Source organism: Jaculus jaculus, chromosome 2 (genome assembly GCF_020740685.1).
Source record: "Jaculus jaculus isolate mJacJac1 chromosome 2, mJacJac1.mat.Y.cur, whole genome shotgun sequence".
Classification (NCBI taxonomy): domain Eukaryota; kingdom Metazoa; phylum Chordata; class Mammalia; order Rodentia; family Dipodidae; genus Jaculus; species Jaculus jaculus.
This window is the reverse complement of record NC_059103.1, coordinates 137,162,289-137,187,373: the sequence shown is the minus strand read 5'-3', so window position 1 is coordinate 137,187,373 and position 25,085 is coordinate 137,162,289. Positions and strand designations below refer to the sequence as shown.

The window sequence follows — 25,085 nt, the reverse complement described above, 5'->3', positions numbered from 1 at the left end:
CATAAAGCCAGAAATAAAACATGGCTCAAGTGTCTGGTGTTCATTCACAGCAACAAGAGGCCCTGGTATACCCACATATACACATGCACATGTTCAAATAAATAACTAAAATTTAAAATGTGAATAATAAAAAATTGTCATTTGCATCTGAAATCTTTGTACTTTTCTCAGGCACATCTCATTTAAAGGATCTAATAAAAATTAATTTAGTGGGCTGGACAGATGTTTAGTGGCTTGCTTATTAAGCTTGACAGGGGCTAGAGAGATAGCTCAGTGGTTAAAGTGCTTGCTTGCAAAGTCTGCCAGCTTGGGTTCAATTCCCCAGTACTCATGAGAAGCCAGACATACAAGGTGCATTTGGAGGTTGTGTACAGAGGCAAAAGGCCATGGCACGTCCATACTCCCTCTCTCTATCTCTTTCTGTTTCTCTCCATCCTTGCAAATAACTAAATAAAATATTTAGAATAATAGAAAATTATGATAATAATAATAATAAAAAATCCTGATGGCCTGTGTTCAGTACCCATGTAAAGCCAGATACACAAAGTGGCATAAGCATCCATCCAGAATTTATTTTCAGCCGGCCGTGGTGGCACACGCCTTTAATCCCAGCACTCGGGAGGTAGAGGTGGGAGGATCACCACAAGTTCGAGGCCACCCTGAGGATACATAGTGAATTCCAGGTCAGCCTGAGCTAGAGTGAGACCCTACCTCAAAAAAACAAAAAAAACCCCAACAACAACAACAAAATTATACATATATGTATATGTGTGTGTATGCATATATATATATGTATATATATATGTATATATATATATGTACACATACATACATACACACACACACACACACATATAGAATTCATTTTCAGTGGTAGGAGGTCCCGTTGCACCCATACTCTCTCTCTCTCAAATAAATATATAAAAATATTTAAAAATTAATTTAGTGAAAGGAATTATTAGAGGTTCAACAGATGTAGAAATATAGCAAAAGAAATTATTAGGCCATTACACATATTTTGGAGTAAGATAAATTATAAACCAACTAAACAGAGAAACAAGTGAAATAGATAAGTTAATTGAACACATATCTTAAAGTCAATTTTGGCCTTAAAATCATGGATTGAATACCTACAGATATTTTAATGCAGATGCTGACAGCTTTGATCCATATATAGAGTCTGCTCTGATTCTGCGACTTGCTAGATAATAGCCATGAATCATTCTTTCTGCTTCCAAGCTGAATTCTACATGCAAATTCTTTGCAAAAGCCAGTAGCTACATTAAAAATACAGAAAATTAAGAGATTTAAATTTTATTATCAAATCTTAAAAACCCCAAAGTGTACTGGAATTTTGTTTAAAAGTGTGTATATTTTCTTCACATCAAAATTAAGTAAATTTCTGGGGTCACTTTACAGTAACCATGTACTTTAAATCATAGACTTTTGCTTGTAAGAAATATTAAAACTTACACAGAAAAATCTCTCTCAGAAAAGAAAAAAATCTCTCTCAGTGTAGAAATGTCCCATGAAACACATTTGAATGACTAACTAACTTTTGTGATTCTAATGGGAGAAAGGCTCCCTCCCTCAGAATCTCATTTCTCTTTTAAGTAGCTTTAATAACTTTTTATACTTTCCTTGGAGCTACTTGCTTTTCTTCTTTCCTTTTAAAGGTACTAAGCTGACACCTGGCACTTAGCTAATTGCTATAAAGAGGACCTTAAAGATTCAGGAAGATCTGGGCAGAGAGTAATTCTTCAAAACAGTGATTAACACTATTTTCTTTGAGTTTCATGCTTTTTAATTATTTCTTATTTTCTGCATGTGTATATGTGTACATGTACATATGTTTGTATAAGTGTACATGTGCACATGCATGCATATAGAAGCCAGAGTTGACTTTAGGTGTTTTTCTCAATTACTTTCCATCTTATTTATTGAGACAGAATACCTTAAATACCTAGTCATGGTATAATTTGCAGATTGATTTTACTATCCTAGTTCTTTTCTACTTTTTCAACTTATAAAAGCAAAAATAAAAATGAATTATTATTGGGTTTTCTATAAATAACTTTTTCTCCAGTACTGGGTATTGAACCCAAGGCCAAGCACATATAGGCAAGACCTATACCAATGGGCAACAAACACATCCCCATATTTTGTATTTTACATATAATCTTAAAAAAACAATATGAATAGATCCTGGATTGGATACACCCTGTCTATGCTCTCTGCATGTTTCTGAAGGCCTTCAGAAATAGAGATAATCCAGGAATCCTCCCTAAATTTACACCATGGAGCATGGTGATGTGCCACCTTCAGAAAAGGACTCATAGCAGCAGTGTTGTCAGCATTGAAAATAGACAACTCTTATGGTTTCTTCAACTCCAAAGCTTCCTTTGGGGGTCCATATCACTGCTTAAGTTCTTCCTTTGTCCAACCCAGCACCCCTCCTTCCTGAGGGATTGACACAGGAGTGCTCTATAGTACACTTGGTACACTAAAGTCTATCTTCTCCACATTACAATCTGTAACAAAGTCTATCCTCTCATTTATGTGGTGGACAGATTATCTTCCATTTGTACCATTTCATGTGTCTAGTAAAGTCAATAACTACTATATTCTACCTGAGAATCTACGAGTATTGCAAACTGCCAAAGTCTTAGACAATTTTGCTCCAGGTAAATCATTCTTCCCATAACTTTCCATATATACTAATATTTACTTCTATATCATTTTCTACTGTTTTTCTGTTATAAACACCCATTCTTTATGCCATTGAAATTTTACCTTTCCTTAAAGCCCAATTCAAGTCTCATCTCCACCCTGAGGTTTTCCCAACTTTAACATTCTACATTAATGTCTTCACTTCTGAATTCCAAATATACTTACAGGTGCCCACTCAGAATAGCATTTAAATTGACCCTTAATTGTATTATGTATCTTGTTTTCATCTTGATTAAATGAAAAACTATCTAAAGAAGACATTTATATTTCTGTGAGAATGTAAAAGAACAGAATGTAAAAGCTCATATATTTGAAGTATTTAGCAAATACCTACCTAGTTAACATAGATATTTGTTCTTTCAGGAACAAATGGCAAGACATTTTCTAGGGAATAGTTTTACATTTAGTACTCCAGTTGTTAGAAGCTACCTATTTTTTGTTGTTGTTGTTTGTTTTGTTTTTCAAGGAAGGGTTTTCACTTTAGCTCAGGCTGACCTGGAATTCACTATGTAGTCTCAGGGTGGCCTCGAACTCATGGCAATCCTCTGACCTCCACCAGTATTAAAGGCGTGAGCTACTACACCCGGCTTTCATAACACATTTTAAATACTTGACAGAAGCAATTTAGGTTAAGGGCTTATGGCTGAGAGTTTTAAGAGGATACTTTCCATCATGGCAAAAAAGACATGGTGGTAAAAACAAGAGGCCAAGTTGGCCACATTGCAGCCACAGTCAAGAAGTAGAGGGTGAACAGGATTTGGAGCTGGGCTACAATATATCAAAGCCTGCTCCAAGTGAACCATTTCTTCCCGCAAGTTTTTATCTCCTAAAGGTTCCATAATCTTCCCAAATAGTGTCACTAAGCTGGGACCAAATATTCAAATACATGAGCCTATAGAAGACATTTTACATTCAAACCACAATAGCCATAGACTTCCATATTCCCCACCTTCTATATAACCTCTTCAGATACTTTAGTCTAGACAGATTTATGAAAGGATTTTAAATACAAATGCAAGCCTTTGATAGCTATGGTCATCACTATTAAATTTATATCAACTATCCTCTGGTTCTCTGAACATTTTTACAATGATAGAACATTAAAACATGTCACTGAGTTAGGATAGATATTTTTGAAATTCAGATTTCTGAAGGCATTTATAAAAGAGAGATCCATTTGGATCATTTTAAAATGTGAATAACTTTGTATTCATAAGGCTACCATAATTTTCTACAGAAATATTCCACTTTAGCAAATTGAGCATTTAAAAGCTACAGATATTTGCATAGTAGTATAAATAATAAGCTTAACATTTTGGGGGGCTGGAGAGATGGATTAGCAGTTTAAAGGTGCTTACTTAGAAAGCTAGACAGCACGGGTTTGATTCTCCAGTACCCACATAAAGCCAGATGCACAAAGTGGCATATGTATTTGGAGTTCACAGGAGGCCATAGCATTCCCATATTCATTCTCTCTCTCTTTCTCTCAAATAAATAAATAAAAATATTTGAATAAAACATTTAAATATATTTCCTTACACGGTTGTTTAATTATATAATCCTAAGTTTTTTTTATACAATGTTCTCAAACTGTTCAAAATTTGGAAGTAAACTAGTATAAAAGGATTCTAGCTGGGCATGATGGCACATATCTATAATCTCAGCACTTGGGAGGTAAAAGCTGGAGGATCAGGAGTTTAAAGTCAGCCTGGGCTTCATGAAATCCTGTCTCAAAGGAACAAAACAAACAATTAAAAGTTCTAAATGAAGAAAAAGAATGCCCAAAGAGGCTTTTGTTTAAATTGAGGAACACTGGGTTGGAGAGATGGCTTAGCAGTTAAGGTGCTTGCCCGCAAAGCCTAAGGACTCAGGTTCAATTGCCCAGTACCCACATCAGCCAGATGCACAAGATGGCACATGCATCTGGAGTTGGTTTAAAGTGGTTAGAGAACCTGGTGCACCCATTCTCTCCCTCCCTTTCTCTCTCTCTCCCCTTCTCTCTCTGCCTCTTTCTCAAATAAATAATATACAAATTGAGAAACATTAATTTATGAACTCTGGTTAAGCATTACATCTACCTTTACCTTTTCAAAATCTTCAGTTGTAAACTGTTTAGAAGCTAGGTAAAGCAGCCCTTCAGGATCCATAGCTTTCTTTAAAGTATGTTGTACAACAGAAAGAAGTGGGTGGCAAGGAGATGATTCATTGCAGTTAATCAATAATCCAAATGCCTCCACAAGGTTGGTTGGAATCAAACCATAATCCTACAACAAATCAAAAAAGATAAGACAAACAGTAAGCTTTTGAATTTTCATAAATTGGAAATGATTACAAATTAATCAGCATATAATTATTATTTACATTATTACTAATTATTTTATTAGTAATTACAATGTAAAGTAATTTCTGAAAAGCCTGGTAACTTGTGGAGAGCAACTTTTTTTGTTTGTTTGTTTGTTGAGGTACGGTTTCCCTGTACTCCAGGCTGACCTGAAATTCACTATGTAGTTTCAGGGTGTCTTCAAACTCCCTGCGATCCTCCTATCTCTGCCTCTGGGATTAAAAGCATGTGCCACCACATCCAACTGGAAGCAACTTAAAAAAAAAAGATTTATTTTATTTTATTCATTTATTTGAGAGAAAGATAAATAAGGAGAGAGAAAAAGGACAGAGAGAGAGAGAGGAGAAAGGGTGCACCAGGGCCTCCAACCACTGCAAAGAATTCCAAATGCATGTGCCACTTTGTCCATCTGGCTTGTGGGTATCTGGCATTGGACCGGATCCTTAGGCTTCACAGGCAAACACCTTAACCATAAGCTACCTTTCAAGCCCTGGAGAGCAATTTAGAAAAATAATTTTCTGGGATGGAGAGATGGCTTAGCGATTAAGGCATTTGTTTTTGAAGCCTAAAGACCCAGGTTTGATTCCCCAGTACCCAAGTAAACCAGATGCACATGGGACATGCATTTGGAATTCATCTTCAGTGACTGGAGGCCCTAGCATGCCCATATTCTTTCTTTCTCTCTCTGGCTCTTTCTCTTTCAAATAAATAAAATATACAGGGCTGGAGAGATGGCTTAGCAGTTAAACGCTTGCCTGTGAGGCCTAAGGACCCCGGTTCGAGGCTTGGTTCCCCAGGTCCCACGTTAGCCAGATGCACAAGAGGGCGCACGTGTCTGGAGTTCATTTGCAGAGGCTGGAAGCCCTGACACGCCCATTCTCTCTCTCTACCTCTATCTGTCTTTCTCTCTGTGTCTGTCACTATCAAATAAATAAATTAAAAATTAAAAAAAATATATACAAAAACTTTTTTTATTATTTGAGAGGGAAAGCTAGAATGAGGAGAACAACTTTTTTAAAAAAAATTATTGAAAACTTCCATACTTAGATAATAAACCATGATAATTCCCTCCCCTCCCTCACTTTCCTCTTCACAACTCCACTCTCCATCATATCCCCTTCCTCTCTCCATTAGTCTCTTTTTTACTTTGATATCATCTTTTTCTCCTATTATGAGGGTCTGTGTGAAGGTATTTCTAGGCACTGCGAGGTCATGGATATCAAGGCCAATTTCTGTCTAGACAGTAGGAGAGCAACTTTTAAAAATGGGTTTTAAAGCCAGGTTTGGTGGTGCGTGCCTTCAATCCCAACACACAGGAGGCTGAGAAAGGAGGATCACTATGAGTTCAAGGCCAGCCTGGCTAGAGTAAGACCCTGCTTAAAAAAAGAAAAAAAAAGGTTTTGGGGATGGAGAGTTGGCTTAGCAGTTAAGGCACTTGCCTGCAAAGCCAAAAGACCTCAATTCAATTCCCCAAGCCAGATGCACAAGGTGGCGCATGTATCTTGAGTTCGTTTACAGTGGCTGTAGGCCTTGGCATGCCCATTCTTCCTATATCTGTCTCTCTCTCAAATAAATAAATAAATAAATAAATAAATAAATAAAAGGTTTTATATTGAGTATTTCAAAATTTTAAATGTGAGCTTGATTCCCCAGCACCACAGCAAAACAAAACAAAGCCACTAAAAAAATTCAAGCGGGCTGGAGAGATGGCTTAGCAGTTAAGCGCTTGCCTGTGAAGCCTAAGGACCCCGGTTCGAGGCTCGGTTCCCCAGGTCCCACGTTAGCCAGATGCAAAAGGGGGCGCACGCGTCTGGAGTTTGTTTGCAGAGGCTGGAAGCCCTGGCGTGCCCATTCTCTCTCTCTTCCTCTATCTGTCTTTCTCTCTCTGTGTCTGTCGCTCTCAAATAAATAAATTAAAAAATTTAAAAAAAAAAATTCAAGCAACTGGGCACGGTGGCACATACATTTAATCCCAGCACTGGGGAGGCAGAGGTGGGAGGATCACTGTGAATTCAAGGCCAGCCTGAGACATATAGTGAATTGCAGGTATCAGCCTGGACTAGAGTGAGACTCTACCTCAAAAAACCAAAAAATAAAAATTAAAATAAAATAAATCAAACAACTGGATCATTATTACTGTAATACCTAATAAAGTATAGAATGTGTTAGTAACAAAACATTAAGAATATATATTATTGAGTATGTGCCTGCTTGTACTCCAGCTCTCAGAAGGCTGAGGAAGGCTAAAGGAAGAAGTTCAAGGCCATTTGGGGCTATATAGTAAAATACAGCACAGCGTTAGCTACATAGCAAGACTCTGTCTAAAAAAGCAAAAGTGGGCTAGGGTGATGGCTCAGTGCTTAAAGATGCCTGCTTGCAAAGCTTGCTGACCTGGGTTGGATTCCTCAGTACTCACATAAAGCCAGATGCACAAAGTGGCACATATACCTGGAGTTTGCAGTGGCAAGAGACCCTGGCATGCCCATTCTCTCTCTCCTTGCAAATAAAAGCAAATACATATTTAAAAACTAAAAGTGAGGGCTGGAGAGATGGCTTAGTGGTTAAGCACTTGCCTGTGAAGCCTAAGGACCCCAGGACCCACGTAAGCCAGATGCACAAGGGGGTGCCCACATCTGGAGTTTATTTGCAGTGGCTGGAGGCCCCATTCTCTCTCTCTCTCTCTCTCTCTCTCTCTCTCTGCCTCTTTCTCTGTCACTCTCAAATAAATAATTAAAAATAAACAAAAACAATTTTTAAAAAAATAAAAGTGTAAGAGGTAGAAGAAGAAAAAGAGGGAGAGAACAAGAAGGAAAAGGAGAAGAAGGGGGAAAGAGGTAAGGAAGAAAATTTACTTATAACTCTAAATTTCCTGAACAAGAGTCTTTTATTTTTGGTAGGATTTCGCTCTAGCCCAGGCTTATCTGGAATTCACTATGTAGTCTCAGGCTGGCTTTGAATTTACAGCAATCCTCTACCTCTGCCTATTGAATACTAGGATTAAAGGCATGTGCCACCATGACTGGCAAGTCTTTTTTTAATGGTTTTTTGAGCTGAGTCTCATGTTGACTTGGATGTCTTCAAACTTGTCTATGGTTGAGGGAGAACATGAACTCCTAATCTTCCTACCTCCACCCTCCCAAGTGCTAGGATTGTAAGTGTGCACACATGCCCAGCCTCCTGAAGAACATTCTAACAATGAAATAAACATATACCTTACCATCTGACCAATCAGAGTGCTGGGTTTCTGTGCATTTTTTCTTGACGATGCATCCATATCAACAAAAGACCAAAAACTGCACTGAATTGGAAAACTCATTTGTTGATCAATAACATCCCCAAACTTCTTTCCTGGTATGTACACTGTAATGCTTCTGCTCTCTAAAACTAAGTTAGAAGACATTATCCATTTGTTATTTAAGAAGTCAGATAATCTACATCCCTCAACAATACTTTTTGATAGCATTCTTTTAAATTGCCATTCAAGTAAACATTCTGTATGTCTACAAATTAATTACAAATGTTGTCATATAAAATGAATGATTTTTTGCAAATATTTTTATCTGTGAGTAGAGAGGGAATGGGTTTGCCAAGTGAACTCCAGAAATATGTGCCACTTTGTGCATCTGGCTTTACATGGTACTGGGAATCGAACCTGGCCAGCAGGCATAGCAGGCAAGTGAATTTAACCATGAAGCCATCTCATATACAATGAAATATTATGTGGACTAAACATCACAAGTGGCTGGGACATGGAGAGTGGTGATAGATAACACTTTGAATGTACTTAATGTCACTAAATTATACACTTAAAAATGGTAAAAATTGGGTTGGAGAGATGGCTTAGTGGTTAAGGTGCTTGCCTGCAAAGACAAAAGACCCAGGTTCGATTCCCTAGAACCTACATAAGCCAGACGCACAGGTGGTGCATGCATCTGCAGTTTGTTTGCAGTGGCTAGGGGCCCTGGCATGCCCATTATCCCCCCCCACCACCAACTATTTGCCTCTTTCGCTCTCACAAGTAAATAAATTTAATGTAAAAAAATTTAAATAGTTAAAATTGTAATGTTAGGGCTAGAGAAATGGCTCAATGGACAATGCTATTTCCACTCAAGCTGGAATACCTGAGTCCAATCTCCACAAGAGAAGCCATAGCAGACTTCTGTTATTCCAGGACATTGGTCCTGATGGTGAGATGGGAGGCAGAAACAGAAGAGTTTCCTGGAAGCTTGAGGCGAACCCAGCCAAGAATAGCAGAATGAGAACCTAGAGTGAGAAACCCTGCCTCAAATGAGGTGGACAGGCAAGGACTAACTCAGAAGTTATCCTTTAACTGCCATATGTACACTATGACATGTGTATAACCTCATTTCTAGACAGAACACATGAACATATGCGGCGAACCCCCTGACCAGCAGGAGAAGAATGACCAGCAAACAAAGATCCTTCTTGATCACACTTTATTGGAGAGCCTCTTGGTTAACAGGAAAGCTGATGGCGAGGGGTGAGGGGCGCAGGAGTGTAGCTGCTTTTATAGGGCAGAATACTACGGGGCACCTGCTGATTGGCTGCCATAGGCTCACCCACCCATAGGAGCCACGGGATAGGCTCGGGACAAGGTGCGTCAAGCGCATGCGTAACCTCAAGCGAGGTTGGCGCCAAGGCGCTGCCTAAATAAGGAATTGTTTACCTCAAGACTGGCAGGAAGCCAGCGCCATCTTGTAATGGCATCTGCATTAGCTCCCTACAGTTCCCCCTTTTTTATTAACTTATGGCATAGCTCAGGAAAAATAGCCACCTTCCCGATCAGGTCCGCACCTCATGATGTGTTGACCGATCAAGGGAAGAAGTTCAACCTCCCCTTCCTCAGTGCAATGGGACAGATCCCCTGAGAGTGCAAAGGCGGCGGTCAAACGAAAGTTACCAGATCCCTGCCCATCCTCATGCAATGGGTACTCTGAGACCCTGAGGGTGCAAGGGCCAGGGGAGCTATTTGCCTTTTAAAGCTGACAGCCAAATTTGGGGGGAGGAACCACTTTCCAAGGCAGCGAGCGCTTGAGAAATGACCATCTTATCTCTCTTGGTCTGGGTTTGCAGGCGGCAAATCAACCAGAGGCAAAGTAAGCATCCTCCCAGGCAGCACACCAGGAACATTCCCACTCCTACCCATTCCTTAAAATAAGAGAACACTCTTTAGATGGGAATTTAGGGCTGTCTGAGTCTCCAGGGCCACGGTAGTGGAGGAGGCCAAACTATTCAAAGTTTCAGCAGTCTGTACCGAAGTGGCCATGGCCACACTGGCTGCTGTGGCAGCAGCTGCTATTGCGGCCACAACCGCTATCATCGCTGCCGTGATACCAAAATCTCTTTTTTGTCTGAATAGCGATAGCGTGCTAGGGGCCTCTACAGGCACGGGGACCCACCGGGGCACCCTAAGGACCATAGCATTCTTGAATACCTTGGCACTCCAGCATTGAGACAAGTAACAGGAAGCATTGGTACAATTACTGAAAGAGAAGTTACTAAGAATGAACAGAAATGGTGGATGAATACCGGCCGGCGCAGGGGCAAAGGAAGTATTCCTCCCACAGCCATGTCCAATGTCATTAACACCCCCAGATGTACTGAGGCGCTTCCAAAATGCCCCTTATCTTGTGTCTCTTCCTCTTCCACTTGATTCTCCGTATGGAGGGTCCCGGGCACATTATTGCAAGCTACAAGTCCTCCTTGTAACAGTACAAAGGGTGTAAAGTCCGTGCAGCTGCCATTTGTTCCACATAAAATCCACTTTGAAAATGGAGTTGTAAAGAAGCGAGGGAAGACCGTGGCAGAATGGAGCACCGGCATAGGTTTGGGAAAGGTTGACAGAATACCCCAACATGGCTCTCCTTTAATGGATTCCAGGCACAGGAGGAAGATTATCCACAAGACCTTTATCATCTCCGCCCTGATGGACCTTACTGTCTTCTGGACCCTCCTCCAGAGATCGCTTGACTGTCCTCACCAGCCGGCTGGAACCCAATGAGGGGAATCCTGTTCCTGTGGAAAAACACAAACAGCTCCCCTGGATCTTATTATAACAAGATCCGGTCCTTTTTATTTATTATCTAAGACATAGAAAGGGCAAGTTCGTTGCAAAATTAAAGACTGAAGTTGTAAAAGAATATTAGACACCAGACTAGCAGAGCGAACAGAAGCAGCAGTCTCTGGGCCAGCAACCGCATTAGCCACATATAAGGAATCCGTAAACAAGTTAAAAGAAGTAGAGAATGTCTGAAAGACCTCCAAAACAATTAGGCATTCAACAATTTGAGGGGAATCGGGTCTAAACATTTTTACTATAGACTCCGAGCCCTGCTGTAATGATCCTGTGCAACAGCGCAACGGAATAATCTGCACCTGGTCCAAAATCCTTGACTGCCTGAACCAAATCCTTTAGTTGTTTATAGGGAACTGGTTCATGTCTCCTTTGTTGAGTTACTGGGTCCTCAAAAACGGGAAAAGCGGAGGCCAGCCGCGACCAGGTTTTTGTTTTAATGAAGCGGCATGTGTCCCCAGGGGAGTTATAGGGTGGGGGTGCGGAAGGCTCTATCGACTGTAAAGGACCACACCCTTGGCCTTGAGGCCCCTTTGTCAGTAAAGGGCGTCTAGTAACAGGCGGTGGCCTCCTTTTGTCTTTCCTCTTCCCCTTTAAATAATTTTTTTTCTTCCTCCTCTGCAGAATCGGAGCTAGCCTCCTCATTTGTGTCAAGTACATTTAAATGTGTAAGCTCCTCAATGGGAGGGTAGAGCCTGTCAAAGGCTCCTTTTTCCCCCTGGGGGGGGCAATTATAGATTTCACCTGTTTCTCTGAGCTCATCTTTTAAACTTTTATCTTTGTTTAATCCCTTCTTTTTTATTTTTTTTCTTTTTCTAGGCCTAGTTTTTGACTCCCCATTTGAATCTGACTCAGAAAGGCTATCCTGATGCCTTGGGAGAACTTCCCGTCCCCTTCTAATAAGTTCCATGTGGTTTTCTTTACTTAAGCAAGAGTGAATCAGCCGCCAAAACGGCAGTGTACCCTTACCAATTCTGTTCTCTTGTTTTGCTGCCTCCAATTCTCTACCTAATTTCTCCCAAGTAGGGAGAAAAAGGTCCCCCGAGACCGCAAACCAGGGCGCGATCGTATCTAGGTCTCTAACAATCTTTTTAATTGTTGCAGAGGAGACCCTAATGTCCCTCTGCTTAAGCAATTCTTTTATCGGCTGGACAAAGTCAACAGTCACAAAACTCGCACCCTGAGAATTGCCCATGTTGCACTCACAGCAAACGACAAGGACAATAAACCACACAGGAATGAAAATAACAAGGATCAGGTAGGGATCTAAGTGAAAAAACATTATGACTGGGGATGACTTACCGATGTCTTCCTCTCCGTGTGTCAAGTTCTGGATCCTCTTTGGCCCCTCGCCCGGTGACCACAAAGCACCCAGCGTCCCGGGTTTCGGCACCACTTTGCGGCGCACCCCCTGACCAGCAGGAGAAGAACGACCAGCAAATGAAGATCCTTCTTGATCACACTTTATTGGAGAGCCTCTTGGTTAACAGGAAAGCTGATGGCGAGGGGCGAGGGGTGCAGGAGTGTAGCTGCTTTTATAGGGCAGAATACTACGGGGCGCCTGCTGATTGGCTGCCATAGGCTCACCCACCCACAGGAGCCACGGGATAGGCTTGGGACAAGGTGAATCAAGCGCATACATAACTTCAAGTGAGGTTGGCGCCAAGGCGCTACCTAAATAAGGAATTGTTTACCTCAAGACTGGCAGGAAGCCAGCGCCATCTTGTAATGGCGTCTGCATTAGCTCCCTACAAACATACACATTAATTAATTAATTTCTTTTTTTTTTCTTTTTTTTTTAATTTTTATTAACATTTTCCATGATTATAAAATATATCCCATGGTAATTCCCTCCCTCCCCACCCCCACACTTTCCCGTTTGAAATTCCATTCTCCATCATATTACCTCCCCATTACAATCATTGTAATTACATATATACAATATCAACCTATTAAGTATCCTCCTCCCTTCCTTTCTCCACCCTTTATGTCTCCTTTTCAACTTACTGGCCTCTGCTACTAAGTATTTTCATTCTCACGCAGAAGCCCAGTCATCTGTAGCTAGGATCCACATATAAGAGAGAACATGTGGCGCTTGGCTTTCTGGGCCTGGGTTACCTGACTTAGTATAATACTTTCCAGGTCCATCCATTTTTCTGCAAATTTCATAACTTCATTTTTCTTTACCGCTGAGTAGAACTCCATTGTATAAATGTACCACATCTTCATTATCCACTCATCTGTTGAGGGACATCTAGGCTGGTTCCATTTCCCAGCTATTATAAATTGAGCAGCAATAAACATGGTTGAGCATGTACTTCTAAGGAAATGAGATGAGTCCTTTGGATATATGCCTAGGAGCGCTATAGCTGGGTCATATGGTAGATCAATCTCTAGCTGCTTTAGGAACCTCCACACTGTTTTCCACAATGGCTGGACCAGATTGCATTCCCACCAGCAGTGCAGAAGGGTTCCTTTTTTTCCACATCCCCGCCAACATTTATAATCATTTGTTTTCATGATGGTGGCCAATCTGACAGGAGTGAGATGGAATCTCAATGTAGTTTTAATCTGCATTTCCCTGATGACTAGTGACGTAGAACATTTTTTAAGATGCTTATATGCCATTCGTATTTCTTCCTTTGAGAACTCTCTATTTAGCTCCATAGCCCATTTTTTGATTGGCTTGTTTGATTCCTTATTATTTAACTTTTTGAGTTCTTTGTATATCCTAGATATTAATCCTCTATCAGCTATATAGCTGGCGAAGATTTTTTCCCATCCTGTAGGTTGCCTCTTTGCTTTTTTCACTGTGTCCTTTGCGGTGCAAAATCTTTGTAATTTCATGAGGTCCCAGTGATTAATCTGTGGTTTTATTGCCTGAGCAATTGGGGTTGTATTCAGAAAGTCTTTGCCAAGACCAATATGTTGAAGGGTTTCCCCTACTTTTTCCTCTAGCAGTTTCAGAGTTTCAGGTCTGATGTTAAGGTCTTTAATCCATTTGGACTTAATTCTTGTACATGGCGAGAGAGAAGAATCTATTTTCATCCTTCTGCAGATATTTATCCAGTTTTCAAAACACCATTTGCTGAAGAGGCTGTCTCTTCTCCAATGAGTATTTTTGGCATTTTTATCGAATATCAGGTGGCTATAGCTACTTGGGCTTACATCTGGGTCCTCTATTCTGTTCCACTGATCTACACGTCTGTTTTTGTGCCAGTACCATGCTGTTTTTGTTACTATGGCTCTGTAGTATAGGGTAAAATCAGATATGGTGATACCACCAGCCTCTTTTTTGTTGCTCAGTATTATTTTAGATACTCGAGGTTTTTTGTGATTCCAAATGAATTTTTGGATTGTTTTTTCTATTTCCATGAAGAAAGCCTTTGGAATTTTGATAGGGATTGCATTAAATGTGTAGATTGCTTTAGGTAAGATTGCCATTTTCACGATATTGATTCTTCCAATCCAGGAACAAGGGATGTTTCTCCACTTTCTAGTGTCTTCTGCAATTTCTCGCTTGAGTGTTTTAAAGTTCTCATTGTATAGATTCTTTACTTCCTTGGTTAGGTTTATTCCAAGGTATTTTATTTTTTTTGATGCAATTGTGAATGGGAGTGATTCTCTGATTTCATCCTCTGTGTGTTTGTTGTTAGCATATATGAAGGCTACTGATTTCTGTGTATTTATTTTGTATCCTGCTACATTGCTGTAGGTTTTGATCAGCTCTAACAGCTTGCTAGTAGACTCTTTAGGGTCCTTTATGTATAGAATCATGTCATCTGCAAATAATGATAACTTGATTTCTTCCTTTCCAATTTGTATCCCTTTTATGTGTGTCTCTTGCCTTATTGCTATGGCCAAGACTTCCAAAACTATATTAAATAGAAGTGGGGACAGTGGACACCCTTGTCTTGTTCCTGATTTTAGTGGAAAAGCTTCCAGTTTTTCCCCATTTAGTAATATGTTGGCTGTAGGCTTGTCATAAATAGCCTTTATTATATTGAGATATGTTCCTTCTATTCCCAGTCTCTGTAGGACTTTTATCATGAAGGGATGTTGGATTTTGTCAAATGCTTTCTCTGCATCCAATGAGATGATCATGTGATTTTTGTCCTTCAACCCGTTTATGTAATGTATTACATTTATATATTTGTGTATGTTGAACCATCCCTGCATCTCTGGGATAAAGCCTACTTGGTCAGGGTGAATGATCTTTTTGATATACTCTTGTATTCTGTTTGCCAATATTTTGTTGAGAATTTTTGCATCTATGTTCATGAGGGAGATTGGTCTGTAATTTTCTTTTTTTGTTCTATCTTTGCCTGGTTTTGGTATCAGGGTGATGCTGGCCTCATAGAAGGAGTTTGGTAGAATTCCTTCTTTTTCTATTTCCTGGAAAAGCTTAAGAAGCAATGGTGTTAGCTCTTCCTTAAAAGTCTGGTAAAATCCAGCAGTGAATCCATCCGGGCCTGGGCTTTTTTTAGTTGGGAGATTATTGATAACTGTTCGGATCTCCATGTTTGTTATAGGTCTATTTAAGTGATTAATCTCAGTTTGATTTAATTTAGGTAGGTCATATAGATCAAGGAAATCATCCATTTCTTTCAGATTTTCATACTTTGTGGAGTATATGCTTTTATAGTATGTCCCTATGATTTTTTGAATTTCTCTGGAATCTGTTGTGATGTTACCTTGTTCATCTCTGATTTTATTAATTTGTGTCTCTTCTCTCTTTCTTTTGGTCAGATTTGCTAAGGGTTTATCAATCTTGTTTATCCTTTCAAAGAACCAACTCTTTGTTTCATTAATTCTTTGGATTGTTCTTTTTGTTTCTATTTCATTAATTTCTGCCCTAATCTTTATTATCTCTTCCCGTCTACTAATTTTTGGTTTGCCTTGTTCTTCTTTTTCCAAGGCTTTAAGGTGAAGCATTAGGTCTTCTACTTGTGACCTTTCTAATTTCTTAACATAGGCACTTAAGGCTATAAATTTACCTCTTAGAACTGCCTTCATTGTGTCCCAGAGATTTTGATATGTTGTGTTCTCATTATCGTTTGACTCTATAAAGTTTTTGATTTCCTTCTTGATTTCTTCATTGACCCATTCATCATTTAGTAGTGTATTATTTAGTTTCCATGATTTTGTGTATGCTCTATAGCCTTTCTTGCTACTGATTTGCAGCCTTTGGATGAAATGTCCTGTATATATCTGTTAAGTCCATTCCTTCTATGACCTCATTTAGTCCAGATGCCTCTCTGTTTATTTTTTCCCTGGATGACCTGTCAATTGATGAGAGTGGGGTGTTAAAGTCACCAACCACCACTGTGTTTGGTGTTATCTGTGACCTTAGTTCTAATAGTGTTTGTTTGATGAATTTGGGAGCCCCCATGTTAGGTGCATATATGTTTAGGATTGTAATGTCCTCCTGTTGGAGTGTGCCCTTAATCAATATAAAGTGACTTTCCTTATCTTTCTTGACTAACGTCGGACTAAAGTCTACCCTGTCTGGTATTAGGATAGCAACCCCTGCTTGTTTTCTAGGCCCATTTGCTTGAAACACCATCTTCCAACCTTTCACCCTAAGATAATGTCTATCCTTTGTAGAAAGGTGAGTTTCTTGGAGACAACAAATTGTAGGATCCTGCTTTTTAACCCAGTCTGCAAATCTATGTCTTTTCGTTGGGGCATTGAGACCGTTGATATTAAGAGATATTATTGAAAGGTGTGTATTTATGTTTGCCATTTTTGTGTGTGTGTGTGTGTGTGTGTGTGTGTTACTGGTTCTACCTGTGCTCTCTTCTGTTAACTGGTATTTGAGTATAGCTTGTTTTTTCTAGGTTCCTTATATGTGTGCTTTTCCTTTTGTTCAGCATGGAGGATTCTATCAAGTATTTTCTGTAGAGCTCGTTTTGTCTTCAAATACTCCTTTAACCTGCTTTTGTCATGGAATGTCTTTATTTCTCTATCTATTTGAATGGATAACTTTGCAGGATAAAGTAACCTTGGTTGACAGTTGTTATCTTACAGAACTTGGAATATATCACTCCAAGCCCTTCTGGCTTTAAAAGTTTGTGTTGAATAATCTGCTGTAATCCTGATGGGCTTGCTTTTGTAGGTAACTTGACTTTTCTCTCTAACTGCTTTCAATATTTTTTCTTTGGTTTGTGTGTTTGGAAGTTTGATTATAATATGGCGAGGAGAGGTTCTTTCTGGGTTTTGTCTGGCTGGGGTTCTAAAGGCTTCCTGTATCTGTATTGGCACCTCTTTCCCAATTTGGGGGAAATTTTCCTCTATGATTTTGTTGAAGATGCCTACTATGCCTCTGGATTGGAGTTCTTCTCCTTCTACTATGCCCTGAATTCTTATATTGGATCTTTTCATACTGTCCCGAATATCTTGAAATTCCCACTCATACTTTTCTATAAGTTTGTCTTTCTCTTTGTTGGACTGCATTAGGTCTGCCACCTGGTCTTCTAGCTTAGATATTCTGTCCTCTCCCTCATCCATCCTACTGGTGAGATTTTCTACAGAGTTTTTTATTTCATTAACTGTGTTCTTCATTGCTAGTAATTCTGACTGGTTTTTCTTTATTATTTCTATTTCCCTATTTATGTCTTGTATTGCCTTCTTTATTTCATTAAATTGGTGTCCTGCCTCTTCTTTGATTCCTTTGATTTCCTCTTTGATTGTTTTCATGTGTTCTTTGACCTCTTTGAACATATTTATAATTATTCTTTTGAACTCTTTCTCAGGCATTTCCTCTAACTCTTTCTCCCTGGAGGACATTTCTGATGCATTAATACATTTAGGTGGATTCATATCGTCTTGCTTTTTAGTGTTTCTTGTGTTATAATGTATATATTTTTGCATCTTGGATTAAGTTAATGCTTGGATTTTCTAGCTAGCTGGGTATTCTTAGCTGTATCAATTGATTTGATGTAATATATTTTCAGGGTAGGACCTTAAGGTATTAGGTGTGGCTCTTAAGACTCTCTGAGTATCTACAAAGATGTTCTTAGGGGTTGAGTTTCCCTGCTATAGGAGTATTCAAGCAGGCTGAGTGGAATAAAATCCAGGTAGATTCTAAAATTTAACTAAACACTGTACACATTCAATCAAAAACAGCCCCGAGTATGTATGCAAGAGTAGTTATTATAATGACCAGATCCTCTATCAACAAAGAGGTTTAGATTTCTGGTCTGTTGAGGGATCCAAGTCAGCTTGTAACCAAATGAGACCCTTCCCTGGTGCAATCCCAGTTACCTTGGGTGATTTTGGTCTCAGTCAAGTTGCTGCCTGGGTCGTCAGGCTGCTGTTCTGATTTCTGGAGCTGGGCACTTGCTTTTCCTACGGGGCAAACCGAGCTGCTGCTGCTGCCTCTGCTGCTGCCATAGCTGCCACCACCGGAGCCACCACCGCTGCTGAAGCTGCCGCTGCCGTGTCCACCGCCGCTGCTCCCCCCGAAGCTGCTGCTGCGGGATCTGCCGCCGCTGCCGCTCCTGGGTCCGCTGCTGCTGGGGCCGCTGGTAGTGGTGCTGGAGCCGCTGAAGTTGCTGCCGAACTCTGCTCCTGCTTGGGTCCCGCTGTCAGCCCAAGTTGGCGTGGCCAGGTCCCGGGCCGCTGCTGTGTTCGCTGGAGCTGGGCTCAGGCAGTGGGGGAGGGGAGGGAGCCGCGGCTGCTCTGGATCTCTCGCTGCTCCACGTGTTCTTCTACCTCGCGGTCTTCTCCTCCGCTGCTCGCTGCCGCTCTCCCCTCTCGTTTCCCGAGTTGCGGAGAGTGCGGTGTGAGGGGAAAATCCCGCACCTGGCTTTTCCTGCGGCTCGAGCCGAGAGTCTGGCGGCTTTCTGCTGCGCCACGGCTGCGGGGGTTGGCCGAGCTGCCGGAGCCGCTTTTCCTGCCTGTGCGGGCTCTGGATGCTCTATAACTCTTCTACTTCTCCGCTGCCGCCTCAATTTCCCATACACCTCACTTTTTAGTAAAAGTGTGTATTTTGCTGAGTTTTTTTAGTCTTTTTCCCCCCTAGGCAGCTTTGGCTGGTACCTATGCCTTCATCTTAACTGGAAGTCCCATATTAATTAATTTAAAAATAAAAAAATATAACTTGTATAAAAAATATAGTTTTTTTTTTCATGGTACAGTCTCATTCTAACCCACGCTGACCTCATACTCACTTGGTATCTCCCAGCTGGCCTCAAACTCAGTGAATTTCCTACCTTCTGAGTGCTGACACTGGGTAAAGTGTGCATATGTATTTTTAAGACAGTCTTGTTATGTGGTCCAGATTCTATGTAGTCAAGACTGGCCTTAAACTCAGTCTTCCTGGGTCAGCCTCATTACTGTAGACTACAGTTGTGTTCCATTATGACTGGCTTAAGTAAAGTCCACAATAAAAAGTGACATTCTGATACATATTATAGCATGGGTGACATAAAATGAAAAACATACGAAGTGAAAGAGGCAAGTCACAGATGGTCACATATTGTGTGATTTCATTTTTATGGCATGTCCAAGATAGGAAAATCATAGAAATAGGAGACAAGTATGGTTCAAATGGACAGTGTAGCCTTTTACTCAGGTAAGTGTATGTTGAGAAGGTATATTTGCACTGAACTGCAGATCATCAACAATGAATAAGAGGTCAGTGAGAATCAAAGCAATAAAATATTGTGTTGTAAAAAAAAAATGTATTGGGGCTGGAGAGATGACTTAGCGGTTAAGCGCTTGCCTGTGAAGCCTAAGGACCCTGGTTCGAGGCTCGGTTCCCCAGGTCCCACGTTAGCCAGATGCACAAGGGGGCACACGCGTCTGGAGTTCGTTTGCAGAGGCTGGAAGCCCTGGCGCGCCCATTCTCTCTCTCTCCCTCTATCTGTCTTTCTCTCTGTGTCTGTCGCTCTCAAATAAATAAATAAATAATTTAAAAAAAATGTATTGTAGGCAACATAGTGACCATAGATGTAGCAAGAAATAGGATGTCAGGGTGGAACTTGGTGGTTTGGATCAGATGTCCTCCATAAACTCATGTGTGCTTGGTCCCCAGCGGATGGTAATTTGGGAGGTGGAGCCTTGCTGGTGTGTTGTTGGGGGAGGGTTTTGGGGTGTTATAGCCAGTTCCCCATTGCCAGAGCTTGGCTCACTCTCTTGCTGCTGTTTCCTTCCTGATGTTGGCAAGCAGGTGATGTCCAGCCTCTGCTCTACCATCTGTGCAGGAGGCCCTTCTTTTTCTGGCTCTGTTCATGAAGCATCCTTTAAAAACAGTTCTGCGAGTAGTGACCAATGACCAAGTTGATCCCTCAGTTGATGTTCATTTTTTTGTTTGTTCTTTTCAAGGTAGGGAAGGTAGGATCTCACTGTAGCTGAAGCAGACCTGGAATTCACTCTGTAGTTTCAGGGTGGCCTCAAACTCAAAGCAATCCTCCTACCTCTGCCTCCCTAGTCCTGGGATTAAAGGTGTGTGCCATATTGGCTAATGTTCTAAGGCAACAGTACTGCCTCTATTGAAACAGCTGGGGATTGACAGAGTCACTTGAACAGGAGAGGTGAAGTGGTTTTCTCATGTCCTATAAGAAGGTACTGAAGCACATCCAGCTCCCGGACCCTGGGAAGATCAAGTGTGTCACAGGAATGGAGGGCTCTGTTTGTGTATCACCTCAGATGGCAAGCTGGATCGTGGACTCTGCATGGAACACCCTGGACAGGTTCATTCTGGATATTTATGTTTACATAGACCACATGAAAGGCATCAACTCTGGAAAGCCTCCTGGCTTTGGGCTGTCTTAGTTGCTGAGACCACCAATGGCCTCTTCCTTAGTGCTGACCTGGCCTCCAGTCCTCAGGGCAGGGAGCACCAGTGCTTCTGGAGGACCTTGGCAGGCATTGACCTCAGCTGCTGCTCAAAGAAATCTTCAGGGGTGGATGTGTGGACTCAACCAAGTCTAGCTCTGCTGCTCATGGGACAGCAGGATGTTTCCAAAGTCCTTTTAGGACCACTCTCTCCCTACTAAATAGAATTTCTGAGGTGTCTGAAGAGCTCCTTCCAGATTATGTCTTTTTAAAAAATTTTTATTAGCATTTTCCATGATTATAAAAAAGTATCCCATGGTAATTCCCTCCCTCCCCCTCCACACTTTCCCAGATTATGTCTTAAATTGAAAGTCAGCCGTGTGGTGAAGCACTCAGGGTGGGGACAAAGTACTGAAGACTTGTGTGGGTATAAGCTTCTCCAACCTCAGCAAGACCCTCAATGATGCTGTCATAAGAAAGGCTCCATTGCCCACAAATGAAGCAGAAGTTCTCTAAGGACACCAAAGGGACCAAGTCTAGTCGGCTCACTGGGGTCAAGTCATCTTATTGCTTCCAAATAGATTACTGTTATGAATGTATACTGTTTTCATCTTGTTAACTGTGTTTGTGACTAGCGGTTGGGATGAAGGGAGCAATTAGGGGATATGTTTAAATATTTTCTAAATTCTAAGAATGTTACAGAATTTTCTTTTTTTAATTCTTAAAAAAAAAAACAACTTGAAGATGGGGCTAGGCATGAAGGCACACACCTTTATTCCCAGCATTTGGGAAGCTGAGGTAGGAGAATCTCTGTAAATTCAAGGCCAGTCTAGGACTAGAGTGAGTTCCAGGTCAGCCTGGACTTGAGTGAGACCCTACCTCAAAAAAAAAGGGGGGGTATCCAGGTGTGGTGGTGCACACCTTTAATCCCAGCACTCAGGAGGCAGAGGTAGGAGGATCACTGTGAGTTCAAGGCCACCCTGAGACTACATAGTGAATTTCAGGTCAGCCTGGCCTAGAGTGAGACACTACCTCGAAAAACAAAACAACAACAACAACAAAAAAAAGGGGGTGGGGTCTGGAGACATGGCTCAGTGGTTAAGGGACTTGCTTGCAAAACCTGATTGCCTGAGGTCAATTCCCCTCAGACCAGATGCACACAGTGGCACACACATCTGGAGTTTGCAGCTGCAAGAGGCCCTTGAGTGCTCATTCTTTCTCTCTCCTTGCAAATAAATAAATACTTAATTAAAAAAACTTGAAGATGGTAACCATAACATTACAACCCGTGGCCAGGCTCTTCTTGATAAAGACACTTGTTTCATTCCCTGCTAAGTGCTATTATCTCACCGTGCTTTTTTAAAAATTTTATTTCTTTGAGGACCACTGATGCTCAGCACTATCTGATACGCATATTGGTTGGCCCTTTTGTTTACCTTCTTTTGTTTTTGTTTTTTTGTTTTTCGAAGTAGGGTCTCAATCTAGCTCAGGCTGACCTGGAATTCACTATATAGTCTCAGGGTGATTGAACTCATGGTGATCCTCCTACCTCTGCCTCCCGAATGCTGGGATTAAAGACATGCACCAACATACCTGGCTTGTCTACCTTCCTTTGTGAAATCACAATTCAAGTTTCTGGCCATTTTCTTTATGCTGGTTTTGTTTTGTAGAGGTGTTTTTAGTGTTAGGAACAGAACCCAGGACTTCACACATGCTAAGTATGCACTCTTCAAGGTAGGGTCTCACTCTAGTCCAGGATGACCTGGAATTTACTATGTAGTCCCAGGGTGGCCTTGAACACTCAGCGATTCTCCTACCACTGCTGGGATTGAAGGTTTGCGCCACCATGCCTGGACTTTGTCATTTAATTATTGGATTAAAGAAATTGTTCCTGAATTCCGAATATGTAGTCCATGTAAAATCTATGTATTATCACTGCTTGCTTAGCTATTCATATTTTAATGAACATATTTGCTTCTGGGGAGATTGCTCAGTGGTTAAAGGCATTTGTTTGCAAAGCCTGATGGCCTGGGTTCCATTCCCCAGTACTCATGTAGAGCCAGATGCACAAGGTGGTACCTGTGTCTAGAGTCTACTGCAGTGGCTCTAGGACCTGTGGCATGCCTATTTTCATTCTGTCTTTGCTTGCAAATAAATAAATTTAAAAAAAAGAGCTGGGTATGGTGTCATACACCTTTAATCCCAGCACTCAGGAGGCAGAGGTAGTTGGATCACTGTGAGTTTGAGGCCACCCTGAGACCACATAGTGAATTCCAGGTCAGCCTGGACTAGAATGAAACTCTACCTCAAAAAAAAAAAAAAAAAGTTATGATTATAGATGAAAAAAATCCTCAAAAAACTAACAGCACACCAAATTCAACAATGCGTTAAAGAATTATTGTAGGGGGGAAAAACCCTCCAAATCCTTGGCAAAGCTTTTGCCATTTTGTAGTAGACTACCACTTATTTGTTCTGTATACTGACAGTATATGCAGTATATGCCAGATTGCAGGGAAACAAGGTCATCATTCCCATGGCTGGACAGCATGGATATAACCTTCAAAACTACTAGGACAAGGACAGAGTGCATCCAAACACATAGATCCTCTAGGTCTGGTTTGCTTCACCCTTCTGCTGGGCACCGCTTCAATTTAGAGCTCTTTAAAATGGGAGTTTCATGGGTGAAGGAGATGGCAACTCTAATGACTGCAACTGCCTGTAAGCTATCAAATACTCAGTAAGCAACCTCTAATACATGTATTTACTCACCAATTGGGACTTGTTCTTCTCTGGTATGTTGGCACTATGCATTTTGGAGCTAGGTATTTCTTTTTAAGCCTCCCCAGGAAATTTTCACCATTATCCAACCCAATCAAGTGGTATCTATACTAGGTACCATGCTGGTATACTATTAATTGATCAGTTGATATGGTAAGTTATCATCTGAATAGGCTAAATGAGAAAAATCACAATCAAATTAATAGAAAAAAGGTGTTTGAGTTAGGTGTACTGGCACACACCTTTAATCCCAGCACTTGGAAGGTAGAGGTAGGTGGATTGATGTGAGTTTGAGGCGACCCAGAGACTACATAGTGAATTCCAGGTCAGCCTGAGCTACAGTGAGACCCTATCTCAAAAAACAAAAACAAAACAAAAAGAAAGGAAAAAATAATGGCGTTTAACAAAATCCAACACTGATTCATAATAAAAACTCTCAGCTAGGGCTGGAGGGATGGCTTAGTGGTTAAGGCATTTGCCTGCAAACCAAAGGATCCCGTTTCAATTCTCCAGGACACCAGTAAGCCAGATGCACAAGGGAGTGTACGCATCTGGAGCTTGTTTGCAGTGGCTGAAGGCCCTGGCAACCCATTCTCTCTCTCTCTCTTAAATAAATTACTAAAATATATTTAAAAAAAACTCTCAGCAAACTAAAAGGGAAATATCCTCAGCCTGATTTATTAAATACATACATTTATTTATTTGAATGAGAGAAAAGGAGAGAGAGAGAATGGGCACACTAGAGCCTCTTGCCACTGCAAATGAACTCCTGCATTACTTTGTGTGTCTGGTTTTATGTGGGTACTGAGGAATCGAACCCAGGCTGGCATGCTTTGCAAGCAAGTGCCTTTAACTGTTAAGCCACCTCTCTAGTACTTGATTTTTTTTTTTTTGAGGTAGGGTTTGGCTCTAGCCCAGGCTGACCTGGAGTTCACTATGTAGTCTTGGGGTAGCCTTGAACTGATGGCAATCCTCCTACCTCTGCCTCCCAAGTGTTGGGATTAAAGGCTGATTATTTATTTACTTATTTACAAAAACTGTATGGTGAGGATCTGGGGATATGTCTCAGTGGTTAAAAGCACTTGCTTGCAAAGCTTGCAGATTTGAGTTGGATCCTCCCCAACATCCTCATAAAGATGAATGCAAAATGGCACATGTACCTGTGATCCCAATATGTCTATGACAATGACAGGTGGAGCCAGGAGAGCTCAAATCTGAAACTTGCAGGCCACCTAGACTGGTATTTGTTTTTAGCAGCAAGAGACCCTGTCTCAAAGACGGTGGAGTAGAAGAAGATCATAGACATCTGGAAATTAACCTCTGATTATGCATATGCCCATTTGCATGGCCCCAACATAT

The 25,085-nt window shown here is 41.0% G+C and overlaps 1 protein-coding gene and 1 pseudogene across 1 annotated transcript in view; one reads left to right on the top strand and one right to left on the bottom strand.

Moving 5' to 3' along the window:
- Positions 1-25,085, bottom strand: part of Mcmdc2 (minichromosome maintenance domain containing 2) — a 73,266-nt gene that overhangs the window by 20,526 nt on the left and 27,655 nt on the right. Inside the window, exons 10-12 of the mRNA XM_004653306.3 lie at positions 8,289-8,455; positions 4,815-4,994; positions 1,135-1,277 (exon numbers count right to left, since the gene is read on the bottom strand). Of these exons, the coding sequence (XP_004653363.3) occupies positions 1,135-1,277; positions 4,815-4,994; positions 8,289-8,455 (490 nt within the window). The remainder of the gene's footprint in view (positions 1-1,134; positions 1,278-4,814; positions 4,995-8,288; positions 8,456-25,085) is intronic.
- LOC105943738 lies at positions 19,710-21,464 on the top strand (annotated as a pseudogene).